A 22536-nucleotide genomic window follows, 5' to 3' on the forward strand; every position below is an offset into this window, starting at 1 on the left:
TGGATCAAGGATTACAATGATACCATTGTTGCGTTTGATACAGGATGTCAGTCACGACTGAGGAAGACAGAATCAGGTTGATGTAGGTTTACTTGAAAGACTAGAATTCAGAATCAGCAATCAGCACGGTATGACATACAGGGATTTCTTTCTTTGGTTCCAATCTACACAATATGCATTTAGGTATACTGTATATGGATGTGGATAAACAGAAAGAAGGAATAATTACTAACTGCAATATTATCATCCCAAATAGTACAGTATTATGCTCACACACTAAGACATTGGGACAATATTAGAATAATAAGAGGATAATATGTATTAGCAATAGAACAGCAACTCTCTTTAGAAAGTAATCAACTACAGCCATTGATTACAAATGATTACAGTATGAATAGTCACTGTGAATGAACCCTTAACACTAGACAAACTTTGCACAAATGACGTCTTTCACTACCAGTCATGATTAGTTTAGCGTTCACCATTAAAATTTGACTAGAAACAATCACAAAATGGCATTATTAATAAACTGTGCACTTACATATTGTCATTGACGCACACCAACTAAAACCACTCAGGAATAATCAGAACAAGTCAAATTTATCAGCAATCAAGAAACCATGTGCTTGTATGATGGACCCCAGTGATGTAGTGTATATATGGAGAAGAGGAGGGGTCCAAGAACTAATCACTGAGGTACCCTTGTGACCAGTTGATGTGCTTTGGATACCTCTCCTCCCCAGGCAACCCTGAAAGGCCTACCTTTGAGATAAGATTCAAACCAGGGAAGTGCTGTTCCTGTGATACCCAGTGAAGAGAGGATGGACAGTTGGATCTGATGATTCACAGTGTCAAAAGTGGCAGACAGATCCAGCAGAATGAGGACTGATGATTTGGAATCTGCTTTCACAATCCGCAGAGATTCAGTGACCAAGATTAATGCAGTCTTAGCTGAATGGCTGCTTCTGGAACCTGACTGTTTGATTTCCCAATGTCCCACTTTATCTGAGATAACTTCTCTTGCAAAATTATCTTTCAGCTTATGGACAACAGTGGTGGATTGTGTGTCAGGTAACTAGTCAAGCTCCTAGAAATTAGAGAGGTAATCGACGGTGATCAAGTAGTTTTTGTTGTCTAAAATGAATATATCTGTTCTTACCTTAGACCATGGTTTGCTAGGAAGATCATGAGACCACAGTGTCTTCTTCTGCTGTTTCACATCCATCGAAGATGTCACACTTTTTTTTCAAATGTCTTTATCTGATCATCCATCCTCTTGAGTGCATTGGGGATTACTACTCTCTCCCCTCTGAAGACAACTCTACTCTGGACATTTAATTCCTCTTGGAAAGAGTGGTAGTGTGCAATGTCACTTGGCAAACCTTTCTTGTTCATTGGCCAAACTTCTTGGATTCACTTTGATCAGTGACTTCCTGATTTTACCTTTTTTCCTCTCTGGTGGCCTAGAATCTGTCTTCTGCTATATGAATGTACTGGACCATGTTTATGCCCTCAGTCTCCATTTCTACTGCCATTCTGATGTATGCTCAGGTAGGTATGAGCAGCTCAATGTGTCAGTTAGCAACATGTCCTTCCCTGGGAGGTACTTGACTTTGTCATATCTCTGCAGTCTAAGTAGAATTCTTTGAAGGTGTTTCGGGGTATTCAGCAGGGGTTTCCTTATTATATTTTCCAGTGGCTTATTGTTGTAATGTACTTTGCGCCCATACGTGTACTGATGGAATTTTTCTATTCTGCAGACGATGGCCAAACATTCCTTCTCTGTTTGGGCATAACCCCTTTCTGAGTCAGTGCCCTGCTTTCCGTAAGCAACTGGCACCCTCTTCTGACGTAAAGCAACGTCGGTCCCACTTTATATTAGGTGGCCTTAACTACTGTGTACTTACATTTAAATTAATAATTTGGTACAATGCACTTATTGTGTACATAGATGTACTTATATTTTTAAAAATACCTTTATGTAAGTACATCTGTAATTAATTTCTGTAATTACACTGTTAACCCATCCCTCACACCTTAACCCACCCATAAACCTACCCATACCACCAAATCTGCCCCTAACCTTACCCGTATCCCACCGCAATAGCAGAAAAAGTGTTTTGCAATACAATATGATTTTGCAATACAGTATGAACACAATAAGTACATTGTACTTATTTTTTTGATGTAAGTACATAGTAGTTAAGGCCACCCAATATAAAGTGTGACCAGAATACCTAACTGCATCCTGAAGACCATGATTAGCTGGTTCAGGCGTGTTTGATTAGGGTTGGAGCTAATCTCTGCAGGGACACCGGCCCTCCAAGATCACGTTCTCTACACCAAACCTATAGGAAGAGGGAAAATTAAGAAACTGCTTGTAATTGACCATAAAAACTCACGTTAAATATATTTTAAAGTACATATATGACGTTATAGTGAAACTATACATTTATTATTATTGTCATTTAATAAATAACATTCATCTGGAAAATTACCAGCTTCTCACTGGGTGGGCCACAGCTGAAAGTGGGTGGGCCACTGCCCATCCGGGCCCACCCGTAGCTTCGCCACTGGTTTACAGTGCTCTTACCTTCCTCTTTTCTCACAGCATGTTTTACTGCTAGCACTTCCTCTGTCACTCGCCATTCAGTCGTTCTGTTGTTTTCTCTTAAATCCTGCTCCCTCAAAATTCTCTCTCTCAAAACAAAGCTGGTCATGCCGCAAACAATTCTATCACAGATCAGATTCTTTGATTTGGCCAAAATTGCATGTACTGGTGAGCATTCTTAAGTCAGTTACATATTTGTCAGTGTTCTCATCAGAACAACAACAAAAAAACTTGTTGACTTTTGGACAACAGTGATCATGCATGGCTTACTGTCCTATCAGGTGAGGGGACCGGGGTCTTGCAAAGCTCTCTTCCAGTCTCCCCACTGAGATAGCTGAAATCTTTCAGTTTCATGGCTTCACCAGCATCCACCAAAGAAAGATTCATATACAGTGTGAATTCTTATATCCACGTTTTCCATGATTTCACCAGATTAGTTCAGTCCAGGCAAAGGGTTGATGGCGGTCTCAGTCACAGTGAATTCTTAATCCACGCTGCACCTGAACTCTCCGCTCTCTCAGCCATACCACTCAGCCAGAGTTCTGCGTTGTCTCTGCTAAATCTCGGTGCTCTTACTCTTCAGAAAAACACCACTGCCACTATCTTTCACTCTACCCTATATTATTAACAGAATGTACGACAACAAATCCTGGCTTGAAATATAATCCCGGCCAGAAATATAGCAAGATTGTGTCCTATGCTAAATTTCTCTGGAGCTGAGAAGCTGATCAATTTGTTTGTTGTTTCTTGGATAGATTACTGTAATGCTCCTCACAATCTAATTTGCTGGCTGCACCTCAAACCTTCTTAAAATCTATGGGTGACAGGGCTTTTTCTGTCTATGCACCTTCCCCTTTGGCATTCTCTACCTTCTTATCTTAGGGGAGCTCAGACCTATGACATTTTTAAAGCACAACTCAAGACATTTTTTTTTAACTAGTATTTGCTTGTTGAAGTATATTTTATTTTATTATTTTCTTTATTGTGCTATGTATTGCTTACAGGTGCATCTCAATAAATTAGAATGTCATGGAAAAGTTTATTTATTTCAGTAATTCAACTCAAATTGTGAAACTCGTGTATTAAATAAATTCAATGCACACATACTGAAGTAGTTTAAGTCTTTGGTTCTTTTAATTGTGATGATTTTGGCTCACATTTAACAAAAACCCACCAATTCACTATCTCAACAAATTAGAATACTTCATAAGACCAATAAAAAAAAAAACATTTTTAGTGAATTGTTGGCCTTCATTTACTGTATATGTATTCAATACTTGGTAGGGGCTCCTTTTGCTTTAATTACCGCCTCAATTCGGCGTGGCATGGAGGTGATCAGTTTGTGGCACTGCTGAGGTTTTATGGAAGCCCAGGTTTCTTTGACAGTGGCCTTCAGCTCATCTGCATTTTTTGGTCTCTTGTTTCTCATTTTCCTCTTGACAATACCCCATAGATTATCTATGGGGTTCAGGTCTAGTGAGTTTGCTGGCCAGTCAAGCACACCAACACCATGGTCATTTAACCAACTTTTGGTGCTTTTGGAAGTGTGGGCAGGTGCCAAATCCTGCTGGAAAATCAAATCAGCATCTTTAAAAAGCTGGTCAGCAGAAGGAAGCATGTAGTGCTCCAAAAGTTCTTGGTAAACGGGTGCAGTGACTTTGGTTTTCAAAAAACACAATGGACCAACACCAGCCGATGACATTGCACCCCAAATCATCACAGACTGTGGAAACTTAACACTGGACTTCAATCAACTTGGGCTATGAGCTTCTTCACCCTTCCTCCAGACTCTAGGACCTTGGTTTCCAAATGAAATACAAAACTTGCTCTCATCTGACAAGAGGACTTTGGACCACTGGGCAACAGTCCAGTTCTTCTTCTCCTTAGCCCAGGTAAGACGTCTCTGACGTTATCTGTGGTTTAGGAGTGGCTTAACAAGAGGAAAACGACAACTGTAGCCAAATTCCTGTGGCTCTTGATGCCTTGACCCCAGCCTCAGTCCATTCCTTGTGAAGTTCACCCAAATTCTTGAATCGATTTTGCTTGACAATCCTCATAAGGCTGCGGTTCTCTTGGTTGGTTGTGCATCTTTTTCTTCCACACTTTTTTCTTCCACTCAACTTTCTGTTAACATGCTTGGATACAGCACTCTGTGAACAGCCAGCTTCTTTGGCAATTAATGTTTGTAGCTTACCCTCCTTGTGAAGGGTGTCAGTGATTGTCTTCTGGACAACTGTCAGATCAGCAGTCTTCCCCATGATTGTGTAGCCTAGTGAACCAAACTGAGAGACCATTTTGAAGGATCAGGAAACCTTTGCAGGTGTTTTGAGTTGATTAGATGATTGGCATGACACCATATTCTAATTTGTTGAGATGAATTTGTTACACAAGTTTCACAATTTGAGTTGAATTACTGAAATAAATTAACTTTTCCACGACATTCTAATTCATTGAGATGCACCTGTATTTTGTGTACAACGCTTTGAGGAGCTGCTTTAAGGTGCTTTATAAAATAAAATGTATTATTATTTTGCTACTTAAATTCTGCCATATTTTCTCCCTTGTCATATGCCACCATGCTTGATTTAAAATGATTTATTTATTTATTTATTTTTATTAAAAGCAACATATATTGAACACAGACTGACTTTAAATCTAATAATTTTTTTTGACTTAGGTACCAAAACAAAACAAAAAACAGAATGATAGTGAGAATGGATGCAGGGTCTAAAATAGGTTAGTAATCCATCATGATTGTTCCTGTGATTGTTTTGTATTCTGTATCCCATCTCAGATGCCTCTGTTGGAGACTCATTTGTTGCGGACACATCGTGAGCTGCGTTTGGCCCATCTGGCTTTGAGCATGATGACTGTGGGTTACGTATGGCAGGAGGGCGAGAGAGAAACAATAAAGGTACAACGATGATTTCATATGCATTACAAACCATTAATAGGATTGAAGCACAGAACTGAACTGACTGATTATTTATGTTTGTCATGAACATCCAGGTGCTTCCACGGAGTCTGTCGGTGCCATTCTGTGAGGTGTCTCAGAGACTGGGTCTGCCTCCAATTCTCATCTACGCTGATGCAGTTCTTGCCAACTGGAAGAAAAGAGATCCAAATGGGTAAACTCACTGATCCATACATTATTAAAACTCCTTCATATGTACTGAATGTAATAACATGGGTAACACTTTAGAATAGGGAACACTTATTCAATATTAACTATGACTTTTCCCTCAATAAATTCCTAATTTACTGCTTATTAATAATTAATAAGGTTGTTGTTAAGTTTAGGTATTGGGTAGGATTAGGGATGTAGAATAAGGTCATATAGAATAAGGCATTAATATGTGCTTAATTCTTACTAATAAATGGCTAATATTCTAGTAATATGCATGCTAATAAGCTAGTTAAGAGACCCTAAAATAAAGTGTTACCATAACATGTTATCCTGACCTATTTTTACTAATTTGTACATTTTATCCAACTTTGGGTGGAAATAATTATTTAATAATTATTCAATACCCGCTAGTCTTCAATACCCGCTAGGCGCTAGCATTTTAGTTAGCATTTCTATTTAGGCCTATGTCAATGGCAGTTGTTCAGCTGGTGCAGGACCCCCAGAAGTATACAATTTAAAATCATATTCACTTTTTTCAGGATGTGTTTCCCAAAATCATAGTTAGCCAGCTGCAAGTTCTACTGTGTTTTGACTGGATGTTTCCCCAAACCAGCAAAGTTGTGTTGTTGGAAATACAGCTCTCAATCTGTTCATGTTTTATAGATTCTGACATACAGTACGGTCTTACATAGATCATGATCTTAAGCAAAATAAGCAAGCTAATGTGTAGTACAATCTATATGTATAACTTAATCTATAACTATATATACTTAATCTTAATCTATAACTTAGTCATAACTGCGTCTTTTATGGATTGCTCTGTTGCTTAGTTATGTGCATCTTGTCACTGTTTAAATTGCCCTGCCGTATTGGAGAAAAATGAAGAGATGCTTTGATCTGCCAGTCTCGGGTCTATCATGCCCGAGAGCTCTCCTAATGTGTTTGCATAATGATGCATTTAAAAGTTAATAACCGAATGTGTCTTAATAAAAGTTCACAATGTTGTTGTAAATAAAATATAATGCAAATAACATTCCATACATATTTTCTGAGCAGGTTATATATTGATTATATATATTATATTGAGATGTGTCACTCGTATAATTTTGAAAAATGCAACTCTAAATATGGCCGCTCTATCGCAGGAAGCCCCATCTTCTGAATGAAAGAGCCAATCGGTAAAGTCAGCTCATCACTGCAGCTGCCGTTACAAGCCCGGTTGCTATAGAAACAGTCGGTGCTCTGAAACATGCGTTCAGGTCTGTGCATGCGCACTGGCTGATCTTAGCCTGAAAAATAAGCTTTTTTAATGCTATTTGAGCAAAAGAAACAACATTTATGAAACAGTTGTTGTCAGATTTCATTGGCGATTTCAAATATGAAATTTAATTCTAAGCTTAGTGAACAGTTTTGGAGAATTTGATGTTTTCCCATTCAGAGAGATAGGAATTGCACTTGCATGCCCGAGAGGCATTTCAAAGATAGCTGCCGAGTGACATGACTTGCCTTAAAGGCCTTTGTTGGCAGCCATGTCACCCTGTAGCCCAAGACTGGTTACTCATTGAAGCTAAGCAGGGTTGAGCCTGGTCAGTACCTGGATGGGAGACCTCCTGGGAAAACTAGGTTGCTGATGGAAGAGGTCCTAGTGAGACCAAATGGCCTCTGACCATCATGACCTCTCCTAACAATCCCCATATCTACTGATTGGCTTCATCACTCTGTCTCCTCTCCACCAATAAGCTGGTGTGTGGTGGGTGTTCTGGTGCACTATGGCTGCCGTTGCATCATCCCACAATGTAAAGTGCTTTGAGTGCCTAGAAAAGTGCTATATAAATTTAAGGAATTATTATTATTAAAGGAACTTTGGTATTAATTACTCAAACCCCTTTCTCTACTTGTCCATTGGTCTAGAATATTTAAAACTGTTTATTTGTGCTTGTAGTTCCAATCAAATACTCATCCAATGAGCAATGGGTTGCGGGCAATATTAGCTGTCAGAGTGTGCATTGGATCCTCATTTGTAATTTCCATCGGAAATAGTATACCTTGGGATACTCATTCAGTAACCAAGTTTTGCCAGACCCAGCGATTACAGAAATACAGAAGGCTGCTTCTGAGCTCCCAGTAGAATGATAATAGCACCAAAGTATCTTGCAATGGTGATTTGACATATGCTCATTGGAAAAAATTGCCTGTACCACAAACTAATTTATGAATAAAACAAGGTAGCTATGTGGTAAACATAAATTGCCCTCCCCTAGCGCCGCCCCTGCATTACAGACTTGATCACTCAGATCTAATAATAATAAGCTACTTCAATAAAGGTGTTCCTCTCTTCCCGACAAGACATGAAAAAAACCTTATGGGCACTTGCTAATGTTGCCCCTCCCCTTTGTTTGGCATAAGCGGCTTATCAAAGAACATTGCTGACTTCAGTCTAGCATGAGTTTAAAGCACTCTCAAAAAACTCCCTTTATAATCAGTCAAGCTGTCTACACTGAAATGAATCAATGTAGTCCACATCTGCACTTCGTTGTTTATAATGAGAGAATTCGTGAGAGTGCTGAATTCAGTGAGTGAGCTCACACACTGAAACAAAACTTTGACGTTTCAGCGATAACTCATCTGAACGATTCTGATTGGCCATTGCATTCATAAGCTCAGCAGAATCATGTATGATTGGTTATAATGTGCAACGTTGTAAAAACGTGTGCAAAGACAAATTATGCAACATGAACAAATCTAAATTTAATGCCATATTCAATGCTTTTCATTTAATTTTAATTTTCACTTTTTTCGCAACAGCTGTAATAAATTTTGTTCACTTGGTTAAGGCCATTTTTGTGCGATTCAGTAACATTTTTGTCCAATTTCGTGAAAAATCACCCTTGGAAAACCTCTGCTCTGCTTCAGTTTGGACAGTTAGCTAGATTGTTAAATGTTTTTTTTTTTCGTCTATAAAGCTCCTCCACAAAACCCTTCAAATGTAAGTAATATGAACAGCTTAATTCAGCACCACCCACTAATTAATACAGAATTTGAATACAAGTTGACTTCCAAAATGAAAATGAAAAGAGAAAAACTCTAAACTCACTAATATTGCGTGAGCATTACTAAAAGTCTTTGTAAGCAATGTATTTGCAGTTTTCCCCCCTCATGCTTGTTTTAATATTGGCAGTCTTGCTTCAAGATTTTAGATAAAATGCAATGTCAAATCACCAACTGAATTTTATTATTCAGTTTGGCAGGGACAATGCATTGTCACCGTGAAAATTAAACGACTTCATTTCATTTTCAATTTTGATACATAGTTTGTGTACAGTTTTCTGTAATTAAATGGTTAATCTGGTTTTAATATGTATTTATTTATTTATTTTTAAATTGGCAGACAAAAATTAGCCTATATTTAGAGAAATCAGATGTGTTTCAGATGTTATATTAAGCAAACTAATCAGTAATAATATATTTATTTTTCATGCGCAACTGAACACGGACTGTTCCTAGACCTTTTTCCATGGAGTAAGTATTTTGATGAATTAACAGAAATACGTTAAATGTTATTGATTTTTAAAATCAGCAGAGGGAGCCACTTCATTATGTTCAGAGGTAAATATGTAAATATCCTCTGTGTGAATTCAGATCCGCTTTACAGCATCAGACCTTATAATTACATTTACATCAAGAATTAGACCACAATGACAACATGTAAAAAAGAAAAATATTTGCAATACATTGTAAACCACATGTTGATGTAGTTTATGGCTAGTTAAGTGTTGACCTGCCATTCATGGTAACTGTTTTTGCTTCCTGTAAGGAACTTGGAGTTGTTGCTGACATTTCCTGGCGGGGAAAGTGTAAGAGGATTTTTTCTGGTGACACTGCTGGTGGAGTTGGCAGCTGTTCCCGGCCTGAAGGTCTGATACCTTGACAAATGCAACAGTTCACAGACAGAGCACTGAGCTACAGAAGCCATAATAGCCAATAATTCATATTGATACACCATGCTAGTATTTGTTTAATTACTTTGATGCTAAAAATAATATATATCAGATTTACTTTTAAACACTCAGAAATTGCTAGTAAATTACAAAGAAATGGCAAGCAACACATTGAATTCAACATGACATTTTGAAACATCCAGTAATCTTTGTTTTCTTTGCAACTTCCAAATAATAATAATAATAATATTTTTTACAGTGTGGTATCACCATCTGATTACATTACTGTACCGTGGTAATACTAGCTGTTTCTTTTTTCACAGTCTATCCTTGATGTAATCAATGGCGTCAATCATAATGATGTTGCTATGGTCACTAAAGCTCTGGATGTTGTCAGTCAGGCCATAGTCAGCATGAAACAGGCCTTTAAACTAATGCATGGTAATACTTTCAGGGAAAAAAAACAAACAAAAAAAAAACTTTAATTCATTTTAACACTTCATGTGACATAAATGTTTACTGTTTCAGAATATGTAGATCCCTCCATATTCTATGGCATTATGAGGATCTATCTGTCTGGGTAAGCTTCTTTTTTCTTTTTGGATTCCCTTCAGAGTTTTTCTGAATCAATAAAAACTTAACTCTCCTTCTGCATGTGGGTGTTAGATGGAAAGATAACCCATTAATGCCAGAAGGTCTTGTGTACGAGGGAGTTCAGGAGAAACCAATGGAGTTTTCAGGAAGCAGTGCCGCTCAGAGTAGTATCTTACACTGCTTTGATGAGCTGCTGGGAGTTCAACATGGAGGCAGCAGCGGTGAGAGAACTATCAGTAATTGTTCTCTTGGTTAAAGCATTCCTGATTTAAAAGTTTGTCTTGCATTTACAGTACTAATTTTGCTGTTTTTCACAAAATTGTGAAGTACCTGCCAGTGATGCTGTTATAAAATAACTAGGGGGATCATTTCAGTTGCAACATAAATGTTTTATATTACCTATAAGGCAAGGGTTTTCAAACTGGTGTCCAGTGACCCTCTGGGGCCTGTAAATTTTACTAAGTCTGTTTTTAGGGCTATCAAAGTTACTGCAAAAACTATTAATTATTTTATAAATCAAATACGAATTGCTATTTACACTAAGTGCAAATAGCCCACCTTATTGGCAGAAGCTGTTTATTATAAACTCCGCCCACCAACATGTGATTTGGCTAGTCAACACTACAAAAGATGGCTGTCAAATGGCAGCTCCAGTGGCATAGATGGTTAAAACCGATCGAAGAAAATTGGAATCCATGCAATTTTTTCCTGCTTACACGGTCATGGGCCATATCCGATCTGTGCCACATGGGAGGAAAACAACAGAATTGGGTCACTTGAACCATGCAGTGTAAATGCGGCCTTTGACGTGATTGACCCGGCATTTTCAATAAAAATGAAGGAAATAATCAAAAAGTTTAAAATAAAAGTAGTGGGTAGGGTTAGGGTAGGTGCAGGGAGGGCTTTATTGTCCCAATAATTTGCCATCCATTTAATAATTTGAATTAAAAATTATAAGTTACACTCAATACGTTATTATTGCATACTGTTTTATAATGCAGTGTTTCCCAACCCTGGTCCTGGAGGCACCCCAACACTGCACATTTTGCATGTCTCCTTTCTCTGACACCAATTTCAGGTCTTGGAATCTCTACTAATGAGCTGATGACCTGAATCAGGTATGTTTGATTAAGGAGACATGCAAAACATGCAGTGTTGGGGTGCCTCCAGGACCAGGGTTGGGTACCACTGTTATGATGTACTACAATACTGAGGTGCAGATAATTGCCACTATTTGCATTAAAGGGGTCATCGGATGCCCATTTTCCACAAGTTGATATGATTCTTTAGGGTCTTACTGAAATGTCTATAACATGCTTTGGTTAAAACTTCTCAATGGTAGTGTAAAACAACACCCTTTTTACACCTTTTGTCAAAAACATCTCTGTTCATAGCAGGCCGTTTCGTTGCATTTTCCTTTAAATTCTAATGAGCTCTGCTCACCCTGCCCCTCTCTTCCATGGGGTGATGTGCAGTTCTCATGAGACTGTAAACTTTAGCCACATTCATTGTGAAACTTGCTAACTAGCACATTATTAAGAAAGGCTATTTGCAAAGATTAATAAAAATAAAAAAAACCCTCATACTCACTTCTGTAGGTGAAGCTGGATCACAAATTATTTGTGTGAACATAGATCCATTTAGGTAGATCGGGGGTGCATTTCCTTCAAAAACAAAGGTAATCCACTGAGTCTTCAGTGGCTCAGATGTTGGGAGAAATGATGACTGCTATGTTCATTATTACATCCAACAACAAAGCTCCTCAATCACTTAGAAGACATTCTTGTCTACAGCCGCTCCAGCATCGAAACAATGCATGGCGGACTGATGACAGCTCACTCAGTCTGTGATAAAACCAAAGACTGATGCCAGTGTCAATCAACAATTGTGAGAGGAGCCTGTGTAGAACTACGTCATTCTGCCAAGAATCTGTGAACAGCTTGATGTGAGAAAGGGGTTTGGATTTATTGGGATTAAAAAAAAAAAAAAAAAACACTGGGTGGATTTTTATTATCATATTAGGGTGGTTGTGTACACACTCTGCCAAGCCACATTTTAATTCAGACAACATGTAAAAGTGAATTTTGCATCCGATGACCCCTTAAAGAGTATCTTAAATAAAATAAAAATATAAAATCCTGCTATTTTAAAATAGTATTGTAATGCTAACTGCTGTTTAGGAGACGAAGGCACAACACATATTATAACAACAAATCCTTTTAATGGTAATCCACATGAAAAAGAGGGTCTAACACACAGGGTAACATTCAACAATACCGGACAAAGACAGAATGCACAGACTAGACTTAAAATAGGGGAGCTGATTAGGGACAGACAGGTGAGGAGGATCAACTAATAATGACACAGCGAGAACATGAAAGACCAAATATGGGCACATGAGAGAGAAAACACAACCAAAAGTCCAATACTGTGACAGTTCGCCCCCCTCCTGGAAGGCGTGAGCTCGTGCCACAGAGACAAAGGGAGGGATGGAGGGGGACTTAGGTGGAGGACAAAGGTGTGGATGTGTGACAGAGCCGGAGGGATGAGGTGTAGCTGGAAGAGTGGAGTCCTGAGGCGGCGGATGGTCGACAACAGACCAAGGCGGAGCCGGAGGAACGAGGGGGATCCTCCAGCCACAACGCTGATTGAGACTGGCTGACACACGGCGATCCCACTGCACAGATGGTGGGCTGAGGGTGAGCAGAGGGGCTGACAGAGGACAGCGGTGGGTATGGTGAGGGCTGGTGCAGAGGTGGTGGGAGAGGGAGGCTGTGCGGGAATTCAGGATGCTCAGGGGGCTTAAGAACGGTGTGCGCTGACCACACACACCACAAGGCTACTTCCAGGACCGTGACCACCAGCGACAGGGGAACGACCTCCGTGTTCGTTATCGCACTGGCATGTGATTCATGGCAGACAAATATTTCCAGACAGATAGATCAAGGCAGACGGACCTCCGTGGTTGTTTCAGGACAGGCAGACAGTTCAGGGCAGGCAGATGATGATGGGAGAAGGGCAGATAATTCACAGTCCACTGAGTTCAGCTCACCCTCAACCATGGTACAGTGGGCGGAGCCTCCCTCTGCGCTCTCGCTGTCCACAGCGTTCTCCCCCGTGGCGAACTCTGTTGCCAGCTCTCGCACCTGGACTGATGTCACATAAGACTCTACTTCCAGAGCGATCCTCAGCACTGTCGCTCCTATAGGAGGTGGCTCATTGGCATTCTCCATCCAAAATACACAAGCAAGAATAGAACACAGGAAAATAGGCAAGGCAAGACTAAGGCTATGAAAACTAGAAAAGGCTCCGTAGAATAGTTATCGCTAGGAGAGAGAGATAAACGCTATACAATACTCAGCAGTGAGAAAGAGGAAGTCCATGGCTTATGTAGCATGTCTGATTGAATTCAGCTGTGTATGTGTACTCAATGCATTCAGCTGTGTATGTGCAATCAGTGTAATGGATGATGGGAAATGCAGTCCAGAGTGAAGTGCAAAAGTTAGTGTGGTGCAAGAGTCCATAGTAGTGAGCGACCTCTGGTGGCAATTTGACGGAAGGGAACAGACCGAATTCATGACATAGAAGAAGACCACCACAGCTGAGCAGCAGACCACCATGGCGGAGCAGAAGACAATCACGGCAGAGCAGAAGACCACCACAGCTGAGCAGAGACCCCTCGTAGAGACTGGGACCTAGGGAAGACTGAGACACAAGAAACAGAGAGAGCATATATACGGTCTCAAGGAAGGATTCAAGGAACACAAAAAGTTCCTTGCACAAAAAGTCAATATTTTGCCTGATGACAGCTGAGCAGGCAAAGAATTCAACATCATGCTCATTGAGTGAAACTGGACAGGCCGACAATTCACCCTCAGGTTCATTAGTTGAGACAGGACAGACAATTCAGAATCAGGTTTGACTGCAGAGTTTAAAACCAACAGACAGTTCACAATTGGATGCATTGACTGACAATGGATTGGCAGACAGTTCAGTGGTTGAAGCTGGGTAGACAGACGATTCATACTCAGACCCATTAATAAAAACTGGACAGGCACAAAGTTCAAAACCAAACTTGAATTGAAACTAGAATTGAACTTAGTGCAAATAGTGCAAATGTGTCACAGCCAATAAAATACGTATTTTATATAATATATTAATTTTATATATATATATATATATATATATATATATACACAGTATCTCACAGAAGTGAGTACACCCCTCACATTTTTGTAAATATTTTATTATATCTTTTCATGTGACAACACTGAAGAAATGACACTTTGCTACAATGTAAAGTAGTGAGTGTACAGCTTGTCTAACAGTGTAAATTTGCTGTCCCCTCAAAATAACTCAACACACAGCCATTAATGTCTAAACCGCTGGCCACAAAGGTGAGTACCCCTCATGTGACTCATTAGTGTTACAAGGTCTCAGGTGTGAATGGGGAGCAGGTGTGTTAAATTTGGTGTTATCGCTCTCACTCTCTCATACTGGTCACTGGAAGTTCAACATGGCACTTCATGGCAAAGAAGTCTTTGAGGATCTGAAAAAAATAATTCTTGCTCTACATAAAGATGGCGTAGGCTATAAGAAGATTGCCAAGACCCTGAAACTGAGCTGCAGCACGGTGGCCAAGACCATACAGCGGTTTAACAAGACAGGTTCCACTCAGAACAGGCCTCGCCATGGTTGACCAAAGAAGTTGAGTGCATGTGCTCAGCGTCATATCCAGAGGTTGTGTTTGGGAAATAGACGTATGAGTGCTGCCAGCATTGCTGCAGAGGTTGAAGGGGTGGGGCTCAGCCTGTCAGTGCTCAGACCATACGCCGCACACTGCATCAAATTGGTCTGCATGGCTGTCGTCCCAGAAGGAAGCCTCTTCTAAAGATGATGCACAAGAAAGCCCGCAAACAGTTTGCTGAAGACAAGCAGACTAAGGACATGGATTACTGGAACCATGTCCTGTGGTCTGATGAGACCAAGATAAACTTATTTGGTTGAGATGGTGTCAAGCATGTGTGGCGGCAACCAGGTGAGGAGTGCAAAGACAAGTGTGTCTTGCCTACAGTCAAGCATGGTGGTGGGAGTGTCATGGTCTGGGGCTGCATGAGTGCTGCCGACACTGGGGAGCTACAGTTCATTGAGGAACCATGAATGCCAACATGTTCTGTGACATACTGAAGCAGAGCATGATCACCTCCCTTCGGAGACTGGGCCGCAGGGCAGTATTCCAACATGATAACGACCCTAAACACACCTCCAAGACGACCACTGCCTTGCTAAAGAAGCTGAGGGTAAAGGTGATGGACTGGCCAAGCGTGTCTCCAGACCTAAACCCTATTGAGCATCTGTGGGGCATCCTCAAATGGAAGGTGGAGGAGCGTAAGGTCTCTAACATCCACCAGCTCTGTGATGTCGTCATGGAGGATTGGAAGAGGACTCCAGTGGCAACCTGTGAAGCTCTGGTGAACTCCATGCCCAAGAGGGTTAAGGCAGTGCTGGAAAATAATGGTGGCCACACAAAATATTGACACTTTGGGGTTTCACTTAGGGGTGTACTCACTTTTGTGGCCAGCGGTTTAGACATTAATGGCTGTGTGTTGAGTTATTTTGAGGGGACGGCAAATTTACACTGTTATACAAGCTGTACACTCACTACTTTACATTGTAGCAAAGTGTCATTTATTCAGTGTTGTCACATGATCTGTTAATCTATTAATCTATTCTCAAAGTTGGGTTGGGAGCTGGGTCTATACTACGCAAGCTATGATGACTTTCACCTCGATATTTTAGCGCGGATGTATACCTAGCCGAATTGCACTGTAGGGGGCGAGAACGAGTCTTCGAACCTGTGTGTATGCGTGCTAACATGTATGCAGCTATGAAGCCGCCGGGTTTGCTTCAGGGAAAATGTATTTTTAAGAAGCTTCCCAATGGAAATCGGCAAGTCATTTCTGTCTCTACGTTACATGGTCGCGCTCTCTGTATCGCGCGCACAGCGGAGTTCCGCCCCGGTTCGCACACACACACACACACACAGACACGTAAGCGCACACACAAGTGAGCGCACCCCCACTCCTATTTGTAAATATTAAGCCGCAAAACGTCTATTTAAATATGACTTCTTTGTGTCTCTGTGTTAATGTATGGCGCAGACGCACGGGTTTGTTCACTACTCATACAGAAGACCGCGTGACGCTTGCGGCGATATTAACGTCTGTCGTCTCACTAAATGAGGACATAAATACATGAACAACATCTCCAGAACTGCTCTGAGAGTCACTTCATGAGCATTTGAGCGTTTCATTTGAGAAAAACTATCCTCACGGCAACCCGTCAAAATAAAAATTCGGTTTCACTTGAAGACATTGGGCAGAACGTAATAGGCTACTACTACTAAAACAATTACAACCTTATGTTTAAGGAATAATCATACAATGTCTTCAATGTTATTATCAATATTAAATTCTTGATGACTGCTAGTTGGTTACTACTGCAGAATTCAAATGAGCCAGTTTAATCTAGATTAATTCCAAGATTACAGTGAGATTAATCTAGATTAAAAAATTAATCTATGCCCACCACTAATATATATATATATATATATATATATATATATATACTTTTTTGGTTTTTTACAAAATAAAACATTCAACAAGGATGCATTAAATTGTAAATAAAACAAGTAAAGACTTGTTTCAAATAAGTGTTGTTATTTACAGTATATTCATATATATAATAATTCTAGAAAAAAATTTATCACAGTTTTCCTAAAAATATTAAGCATTCCAACTTTGTTTGATAATAGTAAGAAATGGGTATTGAGCAGCAATCAGCATATTACAATGATTTCTGAAGGACCGTCTGACACTGCAGACTGGAGTACTGATGCTAAAAATTCAGCTTTGCATCAAAGAAATAAGTTATATTATAAAATATATTGAAATAGAAAACAGTTATTTAAATGTTTAATAATATTTCACAGTATTATAATTTATTTTGGTAAAATAAATATGTCAAAAACATAAAAAAATAAAAAAAATAAAAAAATCTTACCAACCCCAAACTTTTAAATGCTAGTATATAGGCCTATATAATGCAACACCATTTTCCAGATAATGTTTTTGAATGTAAATACTATAATAATATATATGCATTTTACTAGATGCAACATGTCTTTATATTGAAAATACTGTTTTGCTCTCTCAACACTGTCCAAACAGGGGCCTTCCTGAGAAGAATGAGGGACTACATGCTGCCTTCTCATAAGCAATTCATTGAAAACATCTCTAGTCGCCTGTCTCTGCACAGCTTTGTGCTCCAGAAAGCGGATGAACGTCTAACAAACACATTTGAGCAGTGTGTGGCTTGCTTGGTGGACTTTCGGAATTACCACATCAACGCTGTCACCCGTTACATCATTATCCCAGCCTTCCATGCCAAACAGCTCCGTGCCAACAAGGAAGGTTTGGCCGAGGAGCTGGACGCGATCAGAAGAGCACCCACAGCGCTGGAGGAAAGAGGTACTGGAGGGTCAGGGATTATGACCTTTCTGAAGACAGTGCGTGACGAAACCAAACAAACTTCCATCTCACAGTGTACTACTGAAAACCAAGTTTTGCCAGAACCATCGATGACAGAAATACAGAAGCCTGCATCTGAGCTCACAATAGAATAGTAATAGCACCAAAGTAACTTGGAATGGTGGTTTGACAACCAAGGCTCATTGGAAAAAATATGCCTATTGCAACATTTCTGCAAAATGATATTACATTGCTATTTGTTAAAGTTGTTATTTGTTAAAAACACATTTAATTGAATCCACAACAGATTTCGGGGCGTGGAATTGTCGCCACAATAACAGACCGGTGTGTAAAACTCTGACATATTTTAAAGACTCTATGCCATGAACTTTGAATATTTCACATACTTTTGAAAATCCAGTGTTTAGTTGATCCTGATAAGCGCTCGTCGTCACAGTTGTAAACACAACGCCTTTCGTCTTTCGTGAGGGGGTTTGGCGCCACAGCATCTTTGTTTCCAGACAGAACGTTAAAGAACATGACACACGTCTCCCGGAAATCCTGTATAATTCAACCAATCCGATGACAACTTCGAAACTCCTGAAGTGTTTCCACTTTTGTGTGCCATATGCATCAGACGTTCAGCCTACGGTCCGTGGGCATGACATCTGAGGCTGAGACTACTTTGAGAGTCAAAAGCATCTACAGGAAAGACAAAATTAATAATCACAGCTCCTGACGATATATTGAGGTGTGATGATATATTGATGAAAAACGATTGAACTATGCAAGAAACTGAACATTATTTACAATCAGACTCGGACCGAAGAACTGATGAGCTGATGATACGAGCATGCATAAACCCTAGCACTTGAATGAAGGGAGAAAATTAACATTTTTATGATTTTTCATGTAAAATGGTTTGCATGGTTTATTCACTTTGCATGCTTTAGACATTAGACATCCACGTTTCACATCATTATTATGTGTTCTCTTTCATCATCTCGAACCGGGGTTACAACAGTAACCTATTGTTTTGTACGTAAACTAACTGGTGAATTGGTTATTTGAACCAGTTCATAGAAGTGAACCGTCTGAAAGACCCAGTTTCACAGAAAAGAAACAGATTTCCCTGTTTGCCTGAGGCAATATATTACAGGTAATAGTGTTATAAATAATATTCAGTTTTTGCACAGACCAATTGTTGACCAAACGCATATTTTACAAACTTACTGGACATCCAAAACAATGCTGCTGTATGTTTGCAAATTGAGATTATTTATTTATTTTTATTTTTATTTTTTTTGTGAGTTACCAGCTGATAACTAACAAACAGTGTTGGGGGTAACACATTACAAGTAATGCGAGTTACATAATCAGATTACTTTTTTCAAGTAATAAGTAAAGTAATGCATTACTTTTTAATCTCTGAGAAACTGTCTGTGTTAAATAAGTAACACCAGTTTCTTTGCTTTACCATTTATTGACTGACAGCCCACCTGTCTGCATGTGTGAGTGCAGAAGCGCTGTGTAACATAATGCTTACTGTAGTTCTAGACTAAATGTCAACATGCATTTACTCATATCACTCCTCAAAAACAAAACTTTTTTATATTTAAAACAAGCAAGCAAGCCCAGATGAGAAAATAATGCAAAAGTAAAATAATGCAATACTTTCCATAAAAAGGTAACTAAGTAACACAATTAGTTACTTTTTTTAGGGAGTAACGCAGTATTGTAATACACTACTTTTAAAAGTAACTTTCCCCAACATTGCTCACAAAGAGCTTTTAAATTATGTAAAGAAGTGAAAACGGTGGCAGGAATTCCTCTGTTACACAGGCGTTTCTGACACCTGTACCAAACTCGAATGAACAACATCGTTCTTATGACGAGAAGAACTAAGTATGCTTTAGAATTCTGTTCTTTTTTAGGGTCACCTTTTGGCACAGCACATCTCGTTTTTGGTTTGCTTACTGGTATTTGGTCTGTATTGCATTCATATATTCATCAAACCGCTTTTGGAAGAGGATGTTTGGTTTGCTTGGTGCACACCAAAGTTCAGATGGCACACTAATTTAAATGAAACGCATTAACAGAGCAATCGCACAAGAGACACACACCCAGTATTTTTTTTAAATTGATTTCTTTTTTTTTTCTTTACAAGAAACAAAGGAAATTAAGTCTTCATTAATCAATAACATGCCCTATAATCATGATTTGTGTAAAACGGAATAAATTGGTATAGGCATATATTTGCAGAAATGTAGGTAGAGGCAAGTTTTTTTTTTTTCAAATGAGCCTACATTGCAACTTGACCTGTTACGTAATATTACCAAACATTAGTGTTTAGTGTTAGGAAAAATGACAATGTATTAGTCTCAATGAAGAGCTAAATGTATGTCTTCAAAGATATTCATTTATCCATCACTGTAACACTACCTGAATTCCCATTATAATGGTTGTAATATGTCCTAAAATGAGTTTAGTATGTACTGCATCTTGTTTACTCATTGTTACTTACATAATAAATGTATTAGAGCTGTCTCTGCTCTTGACTCTCTAACCTTTATCTTGGAAAGCTGGGAAATGGACATTCCTTTGTTATTTCATGCCTTGAATTATTTATATTTGAAACTATAATCCAATCTAAGCATTGTAAAGCCTTCTACTTGAGCCACGCACATAGCTTCCCTTCAATGAAAAAGAGTGTTATGGACATTTTGTGGCAAAGAATGCCATGATTTCAAGCCAAACCATAATTTGAACCATCAACTTTAGTTTCCATTATATGCAACCACTAATTTTTCCATTTCATTTAAATTAGAATGCAAAATATGTCCCCTTTCTCACTCTGGGTAGTCTGATTCAAACCATGAGCCTCAGTTCCTGGATGACAATTGGCTGCAAGGAGACCGCTCTCATGCTAGATAGCTTTCATATCACGGATGCTTATTTTTAGTAAATAACTTTGAGAATTTCAATAAGCAGCTGTTGCATTTGCATTTTTGGATGAAAAAAAAAAAAAAAGATCCTACTGTAATTATACCATTCTGTGCAAATATTAAGTACGAATCTTTCTAATTGTCATGGTTTTTGTGGTTATTTTATCCTATGGTAAACCCATTAATGAAGTACAGTGTGTAGTAAGTATAGACACACAGTACAATGATGGTAATCATTCAGTAAAATGAGAGTTTTCTCCCATTCAGTGTGGAGTAACTTACAGAAGCCTGTTTCCGCCTCAGAGTAAAAATATTATGTCACTTTGAAATAAATAATAATTATAATAAGTCTTATTGTGATAAAGTCCTGCTGTGTGAAGAAGACTCTATATATTATTATTATAGTATTATAAAAATATTCATAATAATATTTAAAAGTTCTGTAAAAGTTTAATGCTAAAAACATTTATTATTTAATTCATTAATTTATTAATTCTATTTTTTTCTTGCATTTGGTGATTATTTATATTTTTATAGAGTTAATAATAATAATATTTATAAGTCTGAATAACTTTATTGCTTTCATCCTAATCAAACATCCATTCATCCATCCATCCATCCATTCATTCATTCATTCTAGTTTTTTTTCTTCTTTTTATATTTAGTGATAATTTATCACTATACACGTTTTTTAAGTGTTTATAATATTAATAGTATTTTTATTTATATATTAATTAAAAAAACTTATCTCTGCTTAAACTATGACTCTAAATAATCTGACAATTAATATTTCATATATTTTTATTTATTTGATATATAAAAATATTGATATTTTATTTTTCATTTTGATAATCATAGTTTTTACAAATATATAATTACATATTAATTACACTGCACCATTGAATAGCATTAATGCAGTTAGCATTTAGCTTGCAGCTTGACTGTACTTGAATACATATCTCGGCAACATTGCACGTTGTATTTCACAGAAGGAACTACAGCTCATCCAATGACACAGCAGAGATAGCATGCAGAAAAAAGGTCACTATCATCATTTTAGTGTGTAACTAGAGAGGTTTCACTCTGAATCACAGCTTTGGGTGTATAGTTCCTTTGGGCATTCATATACTGATTCAAGAATCAGCTTTCTTACGGGATGATTTGGGTAGTAAAGCGTGTCTAGGCCAGCGATGTCTAGGGCCTTGTTTTAAAGGTCTTGATGCGACCAACGCTCATGGTTTATGGTTCATATCTAAGTAATTCACAGATCATTTGAAAAGTCATGTCTTAGCATGTAATGTTATATTGATAAATGTGAAACTAAGGGTGTTGGTTTCAATCAAGCACAACAAAGAATTTCCCACAGCTCATTGCCTAAAAGATGAATAATGACATGGAGGGCGGAGCATGTTACACCCTTTATGGGATTCTCAATCTTTCCAAAAACATCATGTGAATGTCACAAAGATACAAAACAATTAATAAATCCACCAGGTTAGTTTAAAGTCCACACAACAGCAACCTCAAGATCTGAAGTTTCTGAATACCCTAGGAAAAAAGGAGTGTGTCTAATTGTATTGATTGTGCATTTGTTTGCTTCAGATCTTAAAAGTATATATTTTTAAAAACTGTACTTGCAGATAATATAATATTACTAAAATAAAAGGCCATGTAAATGTACATAGAGATACATTTTTCTGTGACTGCGTTCATTGTACTTAAGTACAATGTCAATTTAAGTTTTACCTTAAAGTGCATTTTAAATTTTTTGTGGTATTTAAAGAACTTATTT

At 38.4% G+C, this 22536-nt stretch overlaps 1 protein-coding gene across 1 annotated transcript in view; it reads left to right on the plus strand.

The window, feature by feature from the left end:
- Positions 1-20645, plus strand: part of LOC131545248 (indoleamine 2,3-dioxygenase 2-like) — a 40592-nt gene extending 19947 nt beyond the window's left edge. Inside the window, exons 3-10 of the mRNA XM_058783888.1 lie at positions 5406-5525; positions 5621-5739; positions 9243-9257; positions 9553-9652; positions 10000-10117; positions 10205-10256; positions 10343-10491; positions 17500-20645. Coding sequence (XP_058639871.1) covers positions 5406-5525; positions 5621-5739; positions 9243-9257; positions 9553-9652; positions 10000-10117; positions 10205-10256; positions 10343-10491; positions 17500-17954 — 1128 coding nt within the window. The 3' untranslated portion in view covers positions 17955-20645. The remainder of the gene's footprint in view (positions 1-5405; positions 5526-5620; positions 5740-9242; positions 9258-9552; positions 9653-9999; positions 10118-10204; positions 10257-10342; positions 10492-17499) is intronic.
- Positions 20646-22536: the final 1891 nt, after the last annotated feature.

This window comes from Onychostoma macrolepis, chromosome 08 (genome assembly GCF_012432095.1).
Source record: "Onychostoma macrolepis isolate SWU-2019 chromosome 08, ASM1243209v1, whole genome shotgun sequence".
Taxonomy (NCBI): domain Eukaryota; kingdom Metazoa; phylum Chordata; class Actinopteri; order Cypriniformes; family Cyprinidae; genus Onychostoma; species Onychostoma macrolepis.